Genomic DNA, 18,289 nt, shown 5'->3' on the forward strand with positions numbered 1-18,289 from the left:
CGAGAAGGTAGAAGGGGAGCTCACTCATTTGGAGACTTTGGGCATTATCAGGCCTGTCCTTTTCGCTGACTGGGCAGCACCAATTGTACCTGTAATGAAGCCAGATGCCACAGTTTGCTTGTGCAGCGACTATAAACTTGCAGTGAATACGGCTTCGCGGCTCGACCGATAGCCAATGCCTCGCATAGAGGATCTGTACGCAAAGCTTGCAGGTGGACTCTCGTTTACGAAATTAGATATGAGTCACGCCTACCTACAGTTGGTGCTGGACCCTGCCTCCCGGCCATATGTAACGATTAATACACACCGGGGCCTGTATGAATATGCAGGGCTGCCCTTTGGGGTATCCTCAAACTGCGCTATTTTTCAACTTGTCATGGAGGGCATTTTGAGAGGATTACCGCGTGTCGCTGTCCACTTAGATGACGTTTTCAGTACAGGGATGACGGAGCAGGAACATTTGGAAAATTTTGGAGGATGTCCTTAGACGCTTTCCGGAGGCTGTAGTCCGTTTATGTCGCACAAAGTGCATCTTTCAGGTGAAGGAAGTAGTCTGCCTGGGTTATTGGGTGGACCGCTAAGGTTTGCACCCCGTCTCAGAGAAGATCCCCGCAATTCAACAGGCCCCCACCCCGACTGACACTTTGCATCTTCGTTCTTTTCTCGGCCTCGTAAATATTACGGGAAGTTCCTCCCCAATCTGGCAACTATGCTGGCTCCGTTGCACCTTCTGCTAAAGAGGAATTCCACCTGAGGTTGGGGGTCAGCCGCAAGAAACCGCTTTCCGATGGATAAAACAACATTTGTCGTCGTCTGGGTTACTAACCCACGATGATCCTGGAAAGCCTTTGCTCATCACATGTGATGCATCCCCGTATGGTATTGGAGTCGTCCTGTCCCACAAGATGGAGAACGGGGCCTGAGCGGCCGATAGCTTTCGCCTCCCGCTCATTGACTGCAGCGGAAAATAAATATGCGCAGATTGAGAAGGAGGAGGGCCTGGCAGTGGTCTTTGCGGTGAAACGTTTCCACCAGTATGTGTATGGCCGCCACTTCACTATCGTGACTGATCATAAGCCTCTCCTGGGACTTTTCCGAGAGAATGAGCCAATACCGCCCATTGCTTCCGCACAGATCCAGCGCTGGGCTTTGTTGCTTTCTGCTTACGAGTATTCTCTGGAGCACAAACCAGGAACCCAGATAGCGAATGCTGACGCACTGAGCCGATTGCATTTATCGACCGGCCCCATGTCGACCCCCACGGCTGGTGCCGTGGTTGCAACCCTAAATATTATGGACACCTTGCCTGTGACGGCATCACAGATCCGTGCGTGGACCCAGATGGAGCCAGTCCTGTCAAAGGTTCGGCACATAGTCCTGTATGGTGGGCAGCGTAGACAGCTCCCAGGTAAGTCGTGTGGGCATTTTCCTCCAAGCTGTCAGAATTTAGCGTGGAAGATGATATCCTCTTGTGGGGACACGTGTGATTGTCCCGGAAAAAGGACAGGATCTGATACTAAGAGACTTGCACAATGGGCATCCGAGTGTGCCCAAAATGAAAATGTTGGACCGGAGTTATGTCTGGTGGCCAGGCCTCGACACTGACATTGAGAAGGTGGCCCAAAACTGATCCATTTGCCAGCGCATCAGAAGCTTCCGCCGGCCGCGCCCCTACATTACTGGGAATGGCCAGGGCGGCCTTCGGCACGCTTGCATGCAGATTCCGCCGGCCCTTTTCAAGGATCCATGTTTCTTCTAGTAATCTATGCCCAGTCTAAATTGTTGGAGGTGCATAAGATGGTAGGTATAATGTCCTGCGCAACAATCGAAGATGGGTTTGTCTTTCAGTACGCATGGCCTCCCCGAGGTGCTGGTCACGGACAACAGCACTCTGTTCACAAGTGAGGAGATTGCGAGGTTCATAAAAATGGACGGCATACGCCATATCCGCACCACCCCACACCACCCGGCTTCAAATGGGTTGGCGGACAGTGCAGACTTTCAAACAAGGCCTAAAGAAGCAGTCTTCCGGGTCGATGGACACGAGGCTGGCTCATTTTTTCTTTTCATATAGGACCACCCTACATGCGTTGATTGGGGTAGCTCCCGCGGAACTCCTAATGGGCCAGAGACTTCGCACCCGCCTTAGCATGGTTTTCCCGGACATTGGCGCAAAAGTACACAGCACACAAGAACGGCAGGGACATGGTTTTTCTCGGCATCGGCCGGTTCGGCAGTTTGCGCCCAGTGACCCAGCGTTCATTCGGAATTTTGCTGATGGTGCCCAGTGGGTCCCTGGCATAATCTTTCGCCAAACGGGCCCTATCTCTTACCAGGTGCAAGCCCAGAATCATCTCCAGCGCAAGCACATAGACCACGTTCGGTCCAGAAGACCATCCCTTCCAAAGATTCCCCGCCCCCGGAGTTCATTTCTACAGCCACAGACACCAGACACAATGGAAGGTATTCCTCACAACCTTCCTCTGGTGCCGCACTCAAAGCCTACGCAGGTCATTGCAGAACCACATGGAGATAGAGATGCTGAGATGACGGAGGCAGCGGACTCCGACTCCGAGATGGAGACACAGGACGTCTCAGAGGGGAATTCTCAGGCAAACGGGTTGTGGATGTACAACCGTTACCTCGTTCATCACGGAAGCGCCATTCTCCATCTCGTTACACGCGCCCGATCCAGCGCCTCGTGCAAATGGTGTCCGGCCTGCGGCAAAACGGGTCCGACGCCTTCCTTCGCCAAGGTCTTCAGTGGATTCCTTGGACTTTAGTGGGGAGGGATGTTATAACCTGCCTGCTTACCACTGGCTGGGGACGTATGGCAATCCCACAATCCTTGGAGTATGAGCTTCCCCAGTGAGGGGGGCAGAGAAATCATTAGCAAATTCCCTGCATAAATAAAGATAGCCAATTTGGGACCGGCTAGAGGTGAGTGAGCAGCAAGGAAGTTGTTACTGCTGTTGTGCGCCTGTGTGTGCGTGTGTGCATGCGTTTGCACCTGTGGTCTGGACATTCATCCAACCAGCTCCATACATCTTATGAACTCCCCACCACCAGTTCTGATGGTGCTTTTGCAGAATATTATTAAGGGAGATGTGTTAGCATTTCAACTAAAGCAGACCTTGATATGGCAGTTGGCCTGCTGAGGAAGTGACAGTAAACAAAAAATGAAGAAACTAGTCATTGACTGCACTCCACTCGGAGCATTGCTTTGCTCAGAGGAGCTTTACAGACTAGGCTCTGTTCAAAAAGAAGTTTCCTCTGGTTAAGGAAGAACAGAGCCAGAATGAGGCATTGTTTTAATTAGGCACCGATTTTTGTCAGTGAGGATTCAAGTCACTGAATCAAGCTCCATAATATATTGGTAACAAAGGAGTCAGTGTATTGCATATGGACTCCCTAATTGTACTAAAATAATTTTTAAAAATATATATTTCTCTTAAGATATCAGTGATAAAGGTACCTTTTATAAATTTTCTCCTCTTTCTTTTCCTGAACTCGTGCATTGAGCAGAATTGACTGTTCCATGAAGGCTGCTTCGTACAGGCGTCGAACAAACAGCTGGGATGTCCTTTCAATCCTTCGAATGTGTCGGCCCCACACATAAAATGTTGAGAAGAACAGCCCGAGCCAAAAGCAGACAGCAAAGGAGACAAGCAGTACCAAACCAGCTCTGCTGGAATCTAACATTAAAGGTGCTCTGCAAAGGCTGCGAGGAATTTCTAAAAGCAGGATTTGTACAGGGTCGCTATCATCAGAGGTGTTTAAATTGTGGCAGAGAGCAGTCAGGTTAAAAGTAGCTGCTTCTCTATACTTAGAGGAACTATCATACAACACGATCAAAAAAGCAAAAATCACTACTGGAGTGGCTAATATGGATGGCACGATGAAACTGCGCCTGACTGCGTGCATTTTACACGCCTGAACCCCAAACCAGTGACATAGGGCGGAAGAAATCGCTTGTATTCCAAAGAGACTCAAGGTAATTTTTAACTCAAATTGTGAGATTGTTTTCACATCTTCCCAGTTGTATTCCTTGATTGGAATCCATGCTGCCACTACAGCACCAGTAACTAGAATTCGAACTGTACTGGTAAAGAGGTATGTGATGTTTCTGGTGTGTCTCAAGCTTTTCCTTATATTTTGCATTGCTCCAATTTTGCAATACAATGTAAAGTTTTCCCACCAATTGAAAGATACGAGTATTAGGGCAACAATTGCAAGGCCCACATACGGTTGAATGTGTTTAACCTCATCTAAATGTTGTTGAGGATTGTGAGCTAAAGTGAAAAGCAAGAGGCCCAGGAAAACAAAGCCAAAGCCTCCCAGTGGGAGTAACATAGAAAGTTTGAGTGGTACGAGTTGAAACACTGCTTGCAGAAGAGAGGGAAGAAGGCAAACACCATTCAAAATGCACAGATTGGTTATAATGTCAAAGTGAGGCATGCAGACCAACACCAGGACTGAAGTGGCAAAAGCAACAACTGCTTCGATCGTGCAAACCTGGCAAGAAAAAGGAGGAAAGAAATTTCAGCCAAAAAGTTAAATTATAATGTTGCAAAATATGAGGTTGAACATTGAAATAAAGTGTTGGACCGATAAACTTCTTCATTGACATCCTGTTAATTTTATCTGTCTTGAGAGATATGTTCTGACTGAAAAGTCTTCTCGCACTGGACTAACTCCTTTGGTAAAATTTGCAGCTCATTGTTGTCAATGGATTTAACTATCAGCTGGTGTCCATATCTGCAACCAATCAGATACCACCCGAGGTGAATCTCTCCCCTCTAATGGTTATGAGGTTCCACCTGGTGGTGGAAATGTAATCTGCAGGCTTGACTTTGTGTCAAATCTGAGAATTAAATACGGGCAGGAGTGTTTGCAATCAACATTCTTTGCGGGTTATTGAAAGTACTTCAACTCAACAACACAATTAGTTGTGGTCTTGCTACCCATGTCCAACCTAAAGTCCCGCTGCCCACCCACCAGCTGAAAAGTCAGGGGAAGTCAGCCACCCCATGGACAGGAAACCCAAACCTGATTTTACAGCAATCGGTTCGGGACAGGCCTCCTGGCTCGACCTGGGAGGAACATAAGAACTATGAGCAGGAGTAGGCCATCTGGCCCCTCGAGCCTGCTCCGCCATTCAATGAGATCATGGCTGATCTTTTGTGGACTCAGCTCCACTTTCCGGCCCGAATACCATAACCCTTAATCCCTTTATTCTTCAAAAAACTATCTATCTTTACCTTAAAACATTTAATGAAGGAGCCTCAACTGCTTCACTGGGCAAGGAATTCCATAGATTCACAACCCTTTGGGTGAAGAAGTTCCTCCTAAACTCGGTCCTAAATCTACTTCCCCTTATTTTGAGGCTATGTCCCCTAGTTCTGCTTTCACCCGCCAGTGGAAACAACCTGCCCGCATCTATCCTATCTATTCCCTTCATAATTTTAAATGTTTCTATAAGATCCCTCCTCATCCTTCTAAATTCCAACGAGTACAGTCCCAGTCTACTCAACCTCTCCTCATAATCCAACCCCTTGAGCTCTGGGATTAACATAGTGAATCTCCTCTGCACACCCTCTAGTGCCAGTATGTCCTTTCTCAAGAAAGGAGACCAAAACTGAACACAATACTCCATGTGTGGCCTCACTAACACCTTATACAATTGCAACATAACCTCCCTAGTCTTAAACTCCATCCCTCTAGCAATGAAGGACAAAATTCCATTTGCTTTCTTAATCACCTGTTGCACCTGTAAACCAACTTTCTGTGACTCATGCACTAGCACACCCAGGTCCCTCTGCACAGCGGCATGCTTTAATATTTTATCATTTAAATAATAATCCCGTTTGCTGTTATTCCTACCAAAATGGATAACCTCACATTTGTCAACATTGTATTCCATCTGCCAGACCCTAGCCCATTCACTTAACCTATCCAAATCCCTCTGCAGACTTCCAGTATCCTCTGCACTTTTCACTTTACCATTCATCTTAGTGTCATCTGCAAACTTGGACACATTGCCCTTGGTCCCCAACTCCAAATCATCTATGTAAATTGTGAACAATTGTGGGCCCAACACGGATCCCTGAGGTTCACCACTAGCTACTGATTGCCAACCAGAGAAACACCCATTAATCCCCACTCTTTGCTTTCTATTAATTAACCAATCTTCTATCCTTGCTACTACTTTACCCTTAATGCCATGCATCTTTATCTGATGCAGCAACCTTTTGTGTGGCACCTTGTCAAAGGCTTTCTGGAAATCCAGATATACCACATCCATTGGCTCCCCGTTATCTACTGCACTGGTAATGTCCTCAGAAAATTCCACTAAATTAGTTAGACACGACCTGCCCTTTATGAACCCATGCTGCGTCTGCCCAATGGGACAATTTCTATCCAGATGCCAGAACACTTACTGAGTTGCTGAGCAATCAATTTATCGGCAGCTAGCCAGCCCCAATAGCACCACAGGAAGCTGTGGGCACTGCTGGAACTGCAACCAGTCCCCAACAGCGATCGAGTAAGGTGGTTGAGTGGTTTTGGGAAGGTATTAGCAAGGGGAATGGGAGGCACCACAAAGACAGTAGTGGGTGGGAATAGCTGGGGTCAGGGAGTATCATAGGGGACCTCCACTAGGCACAGGTTGCTCAAGCAGGAGGACCACCTCTGCAGTGTGGAAGGCCACCAGTGTTCAATTGGTGGCTTTGTTATTTGACATGGACAACTCCCACCAATGGTAAAATGTCAGCAATGGTAGGAGTGATTGTCAGGTAGCCGTTTATTGACCGCTTCAGGGCCTCAATTAATCCAAGAGCAAGAAGCAATGATACCCTCCCTGTCACTGGTAAAATACCAGTGGAGGTGGGTAAGTGACAGAGATGGTGCCTCCCACCATGCTTTCCACTTTGGTTCTAATCATTCCTCAATACTGAAAAGGTAGCTAAAAACAGTTATAAACAGGTAAGTTGCCTCAAAAGCAGAGCATACCTGGATGAGTGTACTCAATGCACTGAGATTAAATTTGTCCATTTTCAGGTTTAATGATTTACATTCAGATGAAGCAAATTAGTCAACATTGACCATTTCCTCAAACATGATGTCAACTCCTCAACATCATCAAAATGTCATTTTAGCAGAGGTGGTAATCCCCTTAAAAATAAATAAGTTCAAATAGTGTATTTCTTATTTATTACTGTTTGATTTCCAGTTCTAAAACAAAACGATCAAAGTGATTAATGAATCCCCTCTGCCAAAATGCAAACTAGAAAATTATCTTTGCTTTCTACCAAAGTTTTTTTCCAAAGGGGCAATCCAACTAACCTGCATATCTTTGGGTTGTGGGGGTGAAACCCACACAGACACACGGAGAATGTGCAAACTCCACACGGACAGTGACCCAGGGCCAGGATTCGAACGTGGATACTCAGTGCTGCAGTTCAAGTGCTAACCACTGCGCCACCATACTGTCCTTAACCACAGTTTTCTTTTTAAGAAAATCCAAAAGTAACCACAGAAGGGTTTTGTTTTTTAATTAAAAAGTAAAGTACAGGTGTTCCAGCTTCCCAAGAAGATCAGCTTACCATTCCTAGAATACTCAGTGGAGGAGCAATGGATGATCCAAATGTTGTTTTCCATAAGGCTTTTGCAAGTGCCAGAACATTAGGCACCAACAATGCACAAGCTAGGATGATGTGACTGAAGGGCTTGTTTTCAAAGGGTGACTGAGGGTTTGATAGGCTGATCAATAAGAGAAGACTGGTCTGTAAAATATAAAAGTGTACATTCTTTAGTACTCACATCACATTCGTAGTATTCGGAATAAAGTAAATGAGTTGGTGGCACAAATCATCGTAAATGACTATGATTTAGTGGCCATTACTGAAACATGGTTAAAGGATGGTCACGACTGGGAGTTAAATATCCGAGGGTATCAAACTATTCGGAAGGACAGAGTGGATGGTAAGGGAGGTGGTGTTGCTCTGTTATTTAAGGATGACATCCGGGCAATAGTAAGGGATGACATCGGTGCTATGGAGGATAAGGTTGAATCCATTTGGGTGGAAATCAGGAATAGTAAGGCGAAAAAGTCACTGATAGGAGTAGTCTATCGGCCACCAAATAGTAACGAGATGGTGGGGCAGGCAATAAACAAAGAAATAACTGATGCATGTAGAAATGGTACAGCAGTTATCATGGGGGATTTTAATCTACATGTCGATTGGTTTAACCAGGTTGGTCAAGGCAACCGTGAGGAGGAGTTTATAGAATGTATCCGCGATAGTTTCCTCGAACAGTATGTAATGGAACCTACAAGGGAACAAGATGTCCTAGATCTTGTCCTGTGTAATGAGACAGGATTGATTCATGATCTCATAGTTAGGGATCCTCTCGGAAGGAGCGATCACAATATGGTGGAATTTAAAATACAGATGGAGGGTGAGAAAGTAAAATCAAATACTAGTGTTTTGTGTTTAAACAAAGGAGATTACAAGGGGATGAGAGAAGAACTAGCTAAGGTAGACTGGGAGCTAAGACTTTATGGTGGAACAGTTGAGGAACAGTGGAGAACCTTCCAAGCGATTTTTCACATTGCTCAGCAAAGGTTTATACCAACAAAAAGGAAGGACGGAAGAAAGAGGGAAAATCGACCGTGGATATCTAAGGAAATAAGGGAGAGTATCAAATTGAAAGAAAAAGCATATAAAGTGGCAAAGATTGCTGGGAGATTAGAGGACTGCGAAATCTTTAGGGGGCAACAGAAAGCTACTAAAAAAGCTATAAAGAAGAGTAAGATAGAGTATGAGAGTAAACTTGCTCAGAATATAAAAACAGACAGTAAAAGTTTTTACAAATATATAAGACAAAAAAGAGTGGCTAAGGTAAATATTGGTCCTTTAGAGGATGAGAAGGGAGTTTTAATAATGGGAAATGAGGAAATGGCTGAGGAACTGAACAGGTTTTTTGGGTCGATCTTCACAGTGGAAGACACAAATAACATGCCAGCGACTGATAGAAATGAGGCTATGACAGGTGAGGACCTTGAGAGGATTGTTATCACTAAGGAGGGAGTGATGGGCAAGCTAATGGGGCTATAGGTAGACAAGTCTCCTGGCCCTGATGGAATGCATCCCAGAGTGCTAAAAGAGATGGCTAGGGAAATTGCAGATGCACTAGTGATAATTTACCGAAATTCACTAGACTCTGGGGTGGTCCCGGTGGATTGGAAATTAGCAAACGTGACGCCACTGTTTAAAAAAGGAGGTAGGCAGAAAGCAGGAAATTATAGGCCAGTGAGCTTAACTTCGGTAATAGGGAAGATGCTGGAATCTATCATCAAGGAAGAAATAGCGAGGCATCTGGATAGAAATTGTCCCATTGGGCAGACGCAGCATGGGTTCGTAAAAGGCAGGTCATGCCTAACTAATTTAGTGGAATTTTTTGAGGACATTACCAGTGCAGTAGATAACGGGGAGCCGATGGATGTGGTATATCTGGATTTCCAGAAAGCCTTTGACAAGGTGCCACACAAAAGGTTGCTGCATCAGATAAAGATGCATGGTATTAAGGGTAAAGTAGTAGCATGGATAGAGGATTGGTTAATTAATAGAAAGCAAAGAGTTGGGATAAATGGGTGTTTCTCTGGTTGGCAATCAGTAGCTAGTGGTGTCCCAGGGATCCGTGTTGGGCCCACAATTGTTCACAATTTACATTGATGATTTGGAGTTGGGGACCAAGGGCAATGTGTCCAAGTTTGCAGATGACACTAAGATGAGTGGTAAAGCGAAAAGTGCAGAGGATACTGGAAGTCTGCAGAGGGATTTGGATAGGTTAAGTGAATGGGCTCGGGTCTGGCAGATGGAATACAATGTTGACAAATGTGAGGTTATCCATTTTGGTAGGAATAACAGCAAACGGGATTATTATTTAAACGATAAAATATTAAAGCATGCCGCTGTTCAGAGAGACTTGGGTGTGCTAGTGCATGAGTCACAGAAGGTTGGTTTACAAGTGCAACAGGTGATTAAGAAGGCAAATGGGATTTTGTCCTTCATTGCTAGAGGGATGAAGTTTAAGACTAGGGAGGTTATGTTGCAATTGTATAAGGTGTTAGTGCGGCCACACCTGGAGTATTGTGTTCAGTTTTGGTCTCCTTACTTGAGAAAGGACGTACTGGCGCTGGAGGGTGTGCAGAGGAGATTCACTAGGTTAATCCCAGAGCTGAAGGGGTTGGATTATGAGGAGAGGTTGAGTAGACTGGGACTACTCGTTGGAATTTAGAAGGATGAGGGGGGATCTTATAGAAACATTTAAAATTATGAAGGGAATAGATAGGATAGATGCGGGCAGGTTGTTTCCACTGGCGGGTGACAGCAGAACTAGGGGACATAGCCTCAAAATAAGGGGAAGTAGATTTAGGACTGAGTTTAGGAGGAACTTCTTCACCCAAAGGGTTGTGAATCTATTGAATTCCTTGCCCAGTGAAGCAGTTGAGGCTCCTTCATTACATGTTTTTAAGGTAAAGATAGATAGTTTTTTGAAGAATAAAGGGATTAAAGGTTATGGTGTTCGGGCCGGAAAGTGGAGCTGAGTCCACAAAAGATCAGCCATGATCTCATTGAATGGCGGAGCAGGCTCGAGGGGCCAGATAACCTACTCCTGCTCCTAGTTCTTATGTTCTTATGTTCTTATCACTCACTTCAGCATATCACAGAAGATACCAAACATTGGCTCTCATTCCGCAATATATTACCAAAATGATAAAGAAAACACTTCCATTCTGTAGTCGTGGCCGAGTGGTTAAGGCGATGGACTAGAAATCCTTTTGGGTCTCCCCGTGCAAGTTTGAATCCTGCCGACTTCGAATATCCTTACTAACTTGATAGAGTTTTTCGAAGAGGTCACAAAGATGATTGATGCAGGTAGGGCAGTGGATGTTGTCCCCTATATGGACTTCACGAAGGCCTTTGACAAGATCCCTCATGGTAGACTGGTACAAAAGGCGAAGTCACACAGGATCAGCGGTGAGCTGGCAAGGTTGATACAGAACTGGCTCGGTCATAGAAGGCAAAGAGTAGCAATGGAAGGGTGCTTTTCTAATTGGAGGGCTGTGACTAGTGGTGTTCCGCAGCGATCAGTGCTGGGACCTTTGCTGTTTGTAGTATATATAAATGATTTGGAGGAAAATGTAACTGGTCTGATTAGTAAGTCTGCAGACGACACAAAGGTTGGTGGAATTGCGGACAGCGATGAGGACTGTTAGAGGATACAGCAGGATTTAAATCATTTGGAGACTTGGGCGGAGAGATGGCAGATGGAGTTTAATCTGGACAAATGTGAGATTATGCATTTTGGAAGGTCTAACGCAGGAAGGGAATATACAGTGAATGGTAGAACCCTCAAGAGTATTGAAAGTCAGAGAGATCTAGGTGTACTGGTCCATAGGTCACTGAAAGGGGCAACACAGTTGGAGAAGGTAGTCAAGAAGGCATGCTTGCCTTCATTGGCCGGGGCATTGAGTATAAGAATTGGCAAGTCATTTTGCAGCTGTATAGAACCTTTGTTAGGCCATACTTGGAGTATAGTGTTCCATTCTGGTCGCCACACTACCAGAAGGATGTGGAGGCTTTAGAGAGGGTGCAGAAAAGGTTTACCAGGATGTTGCCTGGTATGGAGGGCATTAGCTATGAGGAGAGGTTGAATAAACCTGGTTTGTTCTCACTGGAACGAAGGAGGTTGAGGGACGACCTGATAGAGGTCTACAAAATTATGAGGGGCATAGACAGAGTGGATAGTCAGAGGCTTTTCCCCAGGGTAGAGGGGTCAATTACTAGGGGGCATAGGTTTAAGGTGCGAGGGGCAAGGTTTAGAGGAGAAGTACGAGAAAAGCTTTTTACACAGAGGGTGGTGGGTGCCTGGAACTCGCTGCCGGAGGTGGTGGTGGAAGCAGGGACGATAGTGACGTTTAAGGGGCATCTTGACAAATACATGAATAGGATGGGAATAGAGGGATACGGACCCAGGAAGTGTAGAAGATTTTAGTTTAGACGGGCAGCATGGTCGGCACAGGCTTGGGGGGCCGAAAGGCCTGTTCCTGTGCTGTACTTTCTTTGTTCTTTGAATGTTTATGTTAGGAGTCCTCGCTCTGAAATCACAATGTGCTCCATTTATCCACTGATCTGACCTATACACCAAGTTCATCTCTGTATCATGTTGCTGGCTGTAAGGGAGACAGATGCTGAACAATTTCCCAGTGGAGAGCTTTAGGTGATTCTTTGTAAGTGTGTTGTGAAGTTCTAAGTGTTGTGTTATGTAATCTGAGATAACACAGGCTGCAACTCGATGCAGCTTTGACCAAAAGATACTCCAGACTTTGAAGTAAGTTCAATGCGATTTATTGAACAGTTCTGAGTTCGACTCTCCTACTAATCTTGCTGCAGTAACTCAGTCTAACTACCTAGTTTGCTCTGAGCCACGTGTAGGTGCTTCTGATCTGCCCCTGTCCTACTCTCTAAGTGTCGCCTGTGGAAAGAGACAGAGCATGTGTTCCCTGTCCTTATATATGGGTTGTGTAATGGCCCCTTGTGGTAGTGTCACCTCTGGATGTCTTGACTGCCCATAGAATAGGACACGACAATGTGTTCATTAGCTGTATGTCATGCATGTCATGACGTCTCTGGTGTTCCCTCTAGTGTTTACTTAGTCGTAGTTTATTTACGTTAACCCTTGTGTATTTACAGTGATGCATATCACCACACTAAGGAGATAAAACAGCCTGAGACACTCAGAATTAAAAATGCATGGGAAAAGATTGCTTCCCTAATTAAGATGCTTCTGCAGACTCCCACAGACACCCCTGCTGGTACAAGTGAAAATGCAGCTTCGGGTGACACAGTAACACAGATGTTAGCTCTGTTGCTTCTCAGCGCCAGGGTCCCAGGTACGCTTCCAGCTTGGGTCACTGTCTGTGTGGAGTCTGCACGTTCTCCCTGTGTCTGCGTGGGTTTCCTCCGGATGCTCCGGTTTCCTCCCACTAGTCCCAAAAGACGTGCTTGTTTGGTGAATTGGACATTCTGAATTCTCCCTCAGTGTACCCGAACAGGCACCAGAGTGTGGAGCCTAGGGGATTTTCACAGAAATTTCATTGCTGTTAATGTAAGCCTACTTGTGACACGAATAAAAATTATTATTATTAAGTGAAGACAATAAACATTGCAATTTTCAAAATACAAATCGACACAACTCTCCTTTTCTTCGTAAGTTCTCCATTGGCTGATGCAGAAATCGGGAAATGCGATTGGAGTGAGAATCGGTTCCGACCCACAAATCGTGGCGGGTGCCGATTTGACACCGCATCGTATTTCTCCGAAACAGATGTACAGTAAACACTGTTTGCACATCATTAGTGGGCCTGACCCAGTATTCTCCGGGGCCTCCAAGTTCCCGATGATGCAGTTCACTTGTGCTTTTTAAATAGAAACTGGTTGTGGCTGATAAGGGAGAGAGAAGAGGTAGACCACAGAGACGCGCGACTGTGGACTGCGGGACTGGACTGGCCGGGCTGGCTGGAGTGGGGGAGCCCTGCCAGGGCAAGGGGGAATGACCAGGGAACGGGTTGTGCGGCCAGGGTGATCCCCCAATGGACTGGGGCGGGGTCCTGGCACAGACAGCAATTGCCGTGCCCTGCAAGGCAGCCATCTTGCTGCACACCCCACTGACCACCCACCTTGGCCCCTGCTTCTGCAGAGTGACACCGGCTGTATGGGTGCCCCCACCTCCCCACCCCATGTTCCACCATACCCCTGGACCTGGCAGGTATTCTGATACCCACTTAAGGGAAACGTCCACTGTAACCACTATGGGGGGGGGGGGCCGCCGACCATGCCGCTGGCAAGGGCAGCGCCCAGCCGACAGTACCCCTGGCAGCAGGGATGGGGCCAGGGCCCAAGGCACCCACGGTGTCGGGCAACAATGAGGCCAGTGGTGCGGAGTTAGAAGGGGGACATGCGGGGGCAGAGCTCGCCAACCAGGGCCACCATTTGGCCCGTTGGACCTGGTTGGGCATGTAGGTGTTCGAGGAAACCAGCAGCGGAGCCTGATCCAGAGGAAGAGGAAGCAGCCACCCAGGATAGAAAGTCGGCCGCTCAACTGGCTGAGGATGAGGATGTGCAAAGGAGGCACTGCATGAGGCCTCGTGTGTACTCGCAGCATCTGTCATTCGAGGAGCTGCTGGACTGTGCACGTCACCGAAGACTGGCTGAGCCGGGAGACAGTGTGACATATCTGCCAGATGATGGCACACCTGGCACCGTGGGGGTATGGGGGAGGGACACCAGCTCCCAGTGGCCGTTAAGGAGAAGGTTGTCCAAAACATTTATATTGCGGGATCCTTCCAGGAGCCGAGTGTTAACCTTTTCGGGATCTCACACACCTCAGTACACAGGTGCATCCACACCATCACGGAGGCATGATAAGTCCAATCTGCGCAATGCATCCATTTGGATTGAGCCCAACAGGATGTCCGGGCAGCAGAGTTCGCCGTCATCGGCAAAATGCCCCAGATCCAGGGAGTGATTAATGGGATGCATGTCCCCCAACAAGCACCTTTAGATGAGAGGCCGCTCTGCACCAACCAAAAGAGATTCCACTCGATGAACGTGCAGCTGACATATGGCCATCAGCTGCATATCATGCACGTCTGCACCCGATACCTGGACAGTGTGCACAACACCTTCATCCTGGCTCACTCACCGATTTCTGACATGTTCGAGATAGCCTCCTGACTGGAGGTTGGCTCCTGGGTGACAGGGGTTATCTACTGCGGCCATGGTTGATGCCTATCTGGAGGCCTCAGACTGACGTGGAGACCCGCTACAGCGGCATCCATGCAGTGACCAGGGGCGTAATCGAGCAGTGCTTCAGCCTCCTGCAGATGCAGTTCAGGTCCCTGGACCGCTCTGAGGGGCCCTCCAGTATGATGCTGAGAGGGTCGCCTGCATTGTGGCAGCCTGCTGCATCCTTCACAACTTCACACAGCAAAGGAGCGATGTGCTGCAGGAGGATGATGATCGGCAGGGCTCTTCTGACAAGGAGGATGTGGGAGAGAGCGAGGAGGGGTAGGAATGGGGCCCTGGCAGGCATGTGAGGCCGCATAACCTGTGCTCCAGGGGCAACATGCACAGGACGCTCTGATCGGCTCCAGGTTCACCATGTAGGGGTGGGGGTATACTGGCCAGAGGCACGGATACAGTATCACTCCCTCTCCCTCCTCGACCACTGCCTGCCTGCAACCCCATCCGTGATACATACCTGCTGCACTACGGGGTGGGGTGCCTGGGTTGGCAGTAACACCAGGTCTGGTCCGTGGGATGGAGGATGATGGCAGCCTGCTCTGTGATGAGCTGTGGTACTCCGCATCATATGACAACACCTGACTTCTGCCCACGGTAGCTCTTTCCACCATTAACCTGGGTGGTCCCTGCATATAAGCTGGTCATTCCATCACGGTGCGATTGGATCCCTGGGTTGCGGAGGTGGGGACGGTGGGGAGGGGGGATGCCCTGGCCACCCACAACTTAGTGTGAGGATGAGGGTGAAGGCGAGGGTGATGCAGTGCAGAGATTTCCCATTGAAGCCACCCCACGCTGCCAGCAACCCATGAGCACCCTCAGTGGGCTAGGTGACTCACGATGACTGGAGAATTATGGTTTTAATCTCATTTAATTCAGTTCTTAATTTGAGATCTCAATGTTGGAATCTGATTCGATGCTTACAATGGTGTTTTCTGTGCTTTAAAGAATGACACATTTAATGTGATCATTTGGGAACTCTATTTTGCACTGTCCAATCACTTAAGTGCATTCTAATCACTCGAGCATATGATTGCTATATACTTACCATTCTTTGATGCGGTTGATGTTTGTAAACATCAGGATTTCAGCACTGAGAGTCACTCATCCCTGAAGGGAGATAAATGAATCAAGGCTGCAACTGTTTTGTGGAACCTGTAAATCATAGCCCTCTACTAGAAATTAATGAATGGTTTGCATCCTATGGATCTAAAGAGTTGAAACACAGGCCACAGCTGTTCTTCTTCCAGGATTGGACATGAGGAGCTTCCAGGTGTGAGTTACAACTTTAATTTTCTCACTGCCCCCGTCTGGACTACTCTCCAGCTTCTCGGGGGGGGGGGGTGGAATGTCCCTTTAGTCTGGGAGGCCCTATGGGGCCCCCTTTAATTCAGGGGTTTCTTTGGGCCGTGCCTTTTGTTTGGGGATTTCTGTGGGGCCCTCTCTAATTACAGGGGACCTGGGGGGGGGGGTCCCTCTAGTTAAGGGATCTCTGTAGGGCTCCCCCCCTTGTTTGGAGGTCTCTCTGGTGGAGTCCTCCTAGCTAGTGGTCCCTGGGGGGGGGTTTCCTATTCAAAAGGTCGCTGAGGGGGGTCTCCCTCTTTAGGGGGTTCCTGCAGAAGTCTTTAGGGAGTCCCTGTGGTGAGCAAGTTGAGTCATCCCCATACTTCGGGGCAGGGATTGTCTTACCCATGCAATTGTTTGTGGGGGGCTGCTTTGAGGTGTCAGGGGGTTGGGAAGCTGATTTGTGGGGGTGGGGACCAGCCACGGGACTTCACTATTGGTGCGCCCACTCAAAATCATCAGGGGATGAGGATGCAGACTGTTAGCAGAATAGGGACACAGTATAACATAGAAAAGTGATCATGTCAGAGGGAATACAGTGGTAGTACATTTCAGGAGATTGAGACAAGGGTGAGTGGCCTCTACTTTAATGCCTGGAGTATTACAGGTAAAACAGATGAGTTAAGGGCAAAAGTTGACATGTGGAATTATGATATAGTAGCCATCACGGAGACGTGGTTGAGAGAGGGGCAGGATTGGCAGCTTAACATCCCGGTATACAGAATCTTCAGGAGGGACAGGGAAGGGGGCAAAAGAGGGGGAGGCATTGCACTATTAGTTAAGGAGTCAATTACTGCAGTAAGGGGAGATGATATCTTGGGGATAGTGTTAAAAGAAGCTTTGTGGGTAGTGTTTAGGAATAAAAAAGATACAGCCACATTGCTAGGTGTTAATTATAGATTTTCAGCGGGAAATTGAGGAAAGATTATGTGAGCAATTTGCAGAAGTGTGTAAAAATAATAATGGGGTAATTATAGTGGGTGATTTCAAATTTTCCAAATGTTAAAGGGCTTGGATGGGGCAGAGTTTGTAAAATGTACACAGGAGAACCTTTTAGCTCGACATGTGGAGAGTCCAACAAGGGATGTTGCAGTGCTGGACCTAATTCTGCGGAATGAAGCTGGACAGGTGGTTGATGTGATGGTGGGGGAACATTTTAGTGATGGAGACCACAACATGGTGCAATTTAAGTTTGGTATGGACAAAGAAAAGTTCTTGGATTGGAGGGGAACCGACTTTACTAAAATAAGACAAATCTGGCCAATGTAGATTGGAACAAGTTACTGGTGGGGAGATCTGCAGAAGAGCAGTGGGGTGTTCAAAGAGGAAATGGGGTGGGTACAGGCCCAACATGTTCCCTCTGGGGTAATAGGAAGGAGTAACAAGCCCAGAGAATCATGGATGACCAGAGTTATTCAGGATACAATTAGAAGGAAGAGAGAGGCTTTTAATAACTACAAGAGGAGCAAATCAACAGAGGCATCAGTGGAGTACAGAAAGTGCAGGAAGAAGCTTAAGAAAGCAATCAGGAGAGCAAAGAGGGGATATGAAAAATCTCTAGCTGGTAAAAGGAGGAAAAATCCCAAGATATTCTATAACTATATCAATGGGAAGAGGGTAACTAGGGAAAAAGTAGGGCCCATTTGGGCCAAGAGAGGAATCTCTTGCTATCTTGGGGGACATGGGTAGGGTGCGTTAGGATATTGTCTGTGTTCCACAGAATCACATAAAAATTCAGTGCAGAAAAGGCCCTTCAGCCCATCGAGTCTGCACCACTATTGATCTATACAAAACTGTTGTTTGGGATACTTGATTGTATGTTGCCTTAATGTGGGTTGTCCTTTCAAGACGCACAGGTAACATTGGTATGAATAGTACACTAGCTGTGAGGGTTAACATTCACCTCGCTTGGGGAGGTGACGTAAGCTTTTCTTTCCTTCCTCCCGTGTTATTTTTACTCCCTTCTCTCTTCTTTCTCTTCCAAATACATATATTTACTTTCCTTTTGGTTAGTTTTCAATATAAGAACATAAGAACTAGGAGCAGGAGTAGGCCATCTGGCCCCTCGAGCCTGC

At 47.1% G+C, this 18,289-nt stretch overlaps 1 protein-coding gene across 1 annotated transcript in view; it reads right to left on the reverse strand.

Annotated features, from left to right (window-relative positions):
• Positions 1-18,289, reverse strand: part of LOC119963867 (chitin synthase chs-2-like) — a 146,129-nt gene that overhangs the window by 111,877 nt on the left and 15,963 nt on the right. The window contains exons 3-4 of the mRNA XM_038793263.1: positions 7,605-7,784; positions 3,476-4,515 (exon numbers count right to left, since the gene is read on the reverse strand). Coding sequence (XP_038649191.1) covers positions 3,476-4,515; positions 7,605-7,784 — 1,220 coding nt within the window. The remainder of the gene's footprint in view (positions 1-3,475; positions 4,516-7,604; positions 7,785-18,289) is intronic.

The sequence above is a fragment of the Scyliorhinus canicula genome, chromosome 1 (assembly GCF_902713615.1).
Source record: "Scyliorhinus canicula chromosome 1, sScyCan1.1, whole genome shotgun sequence".
NCBI lineage: Eukaryota > Metazoa > Chordata > Chondrichthyes > Carcharhiniformes > Scyliorhinidae > Scyliorhinus > Scyliorhinus canicula.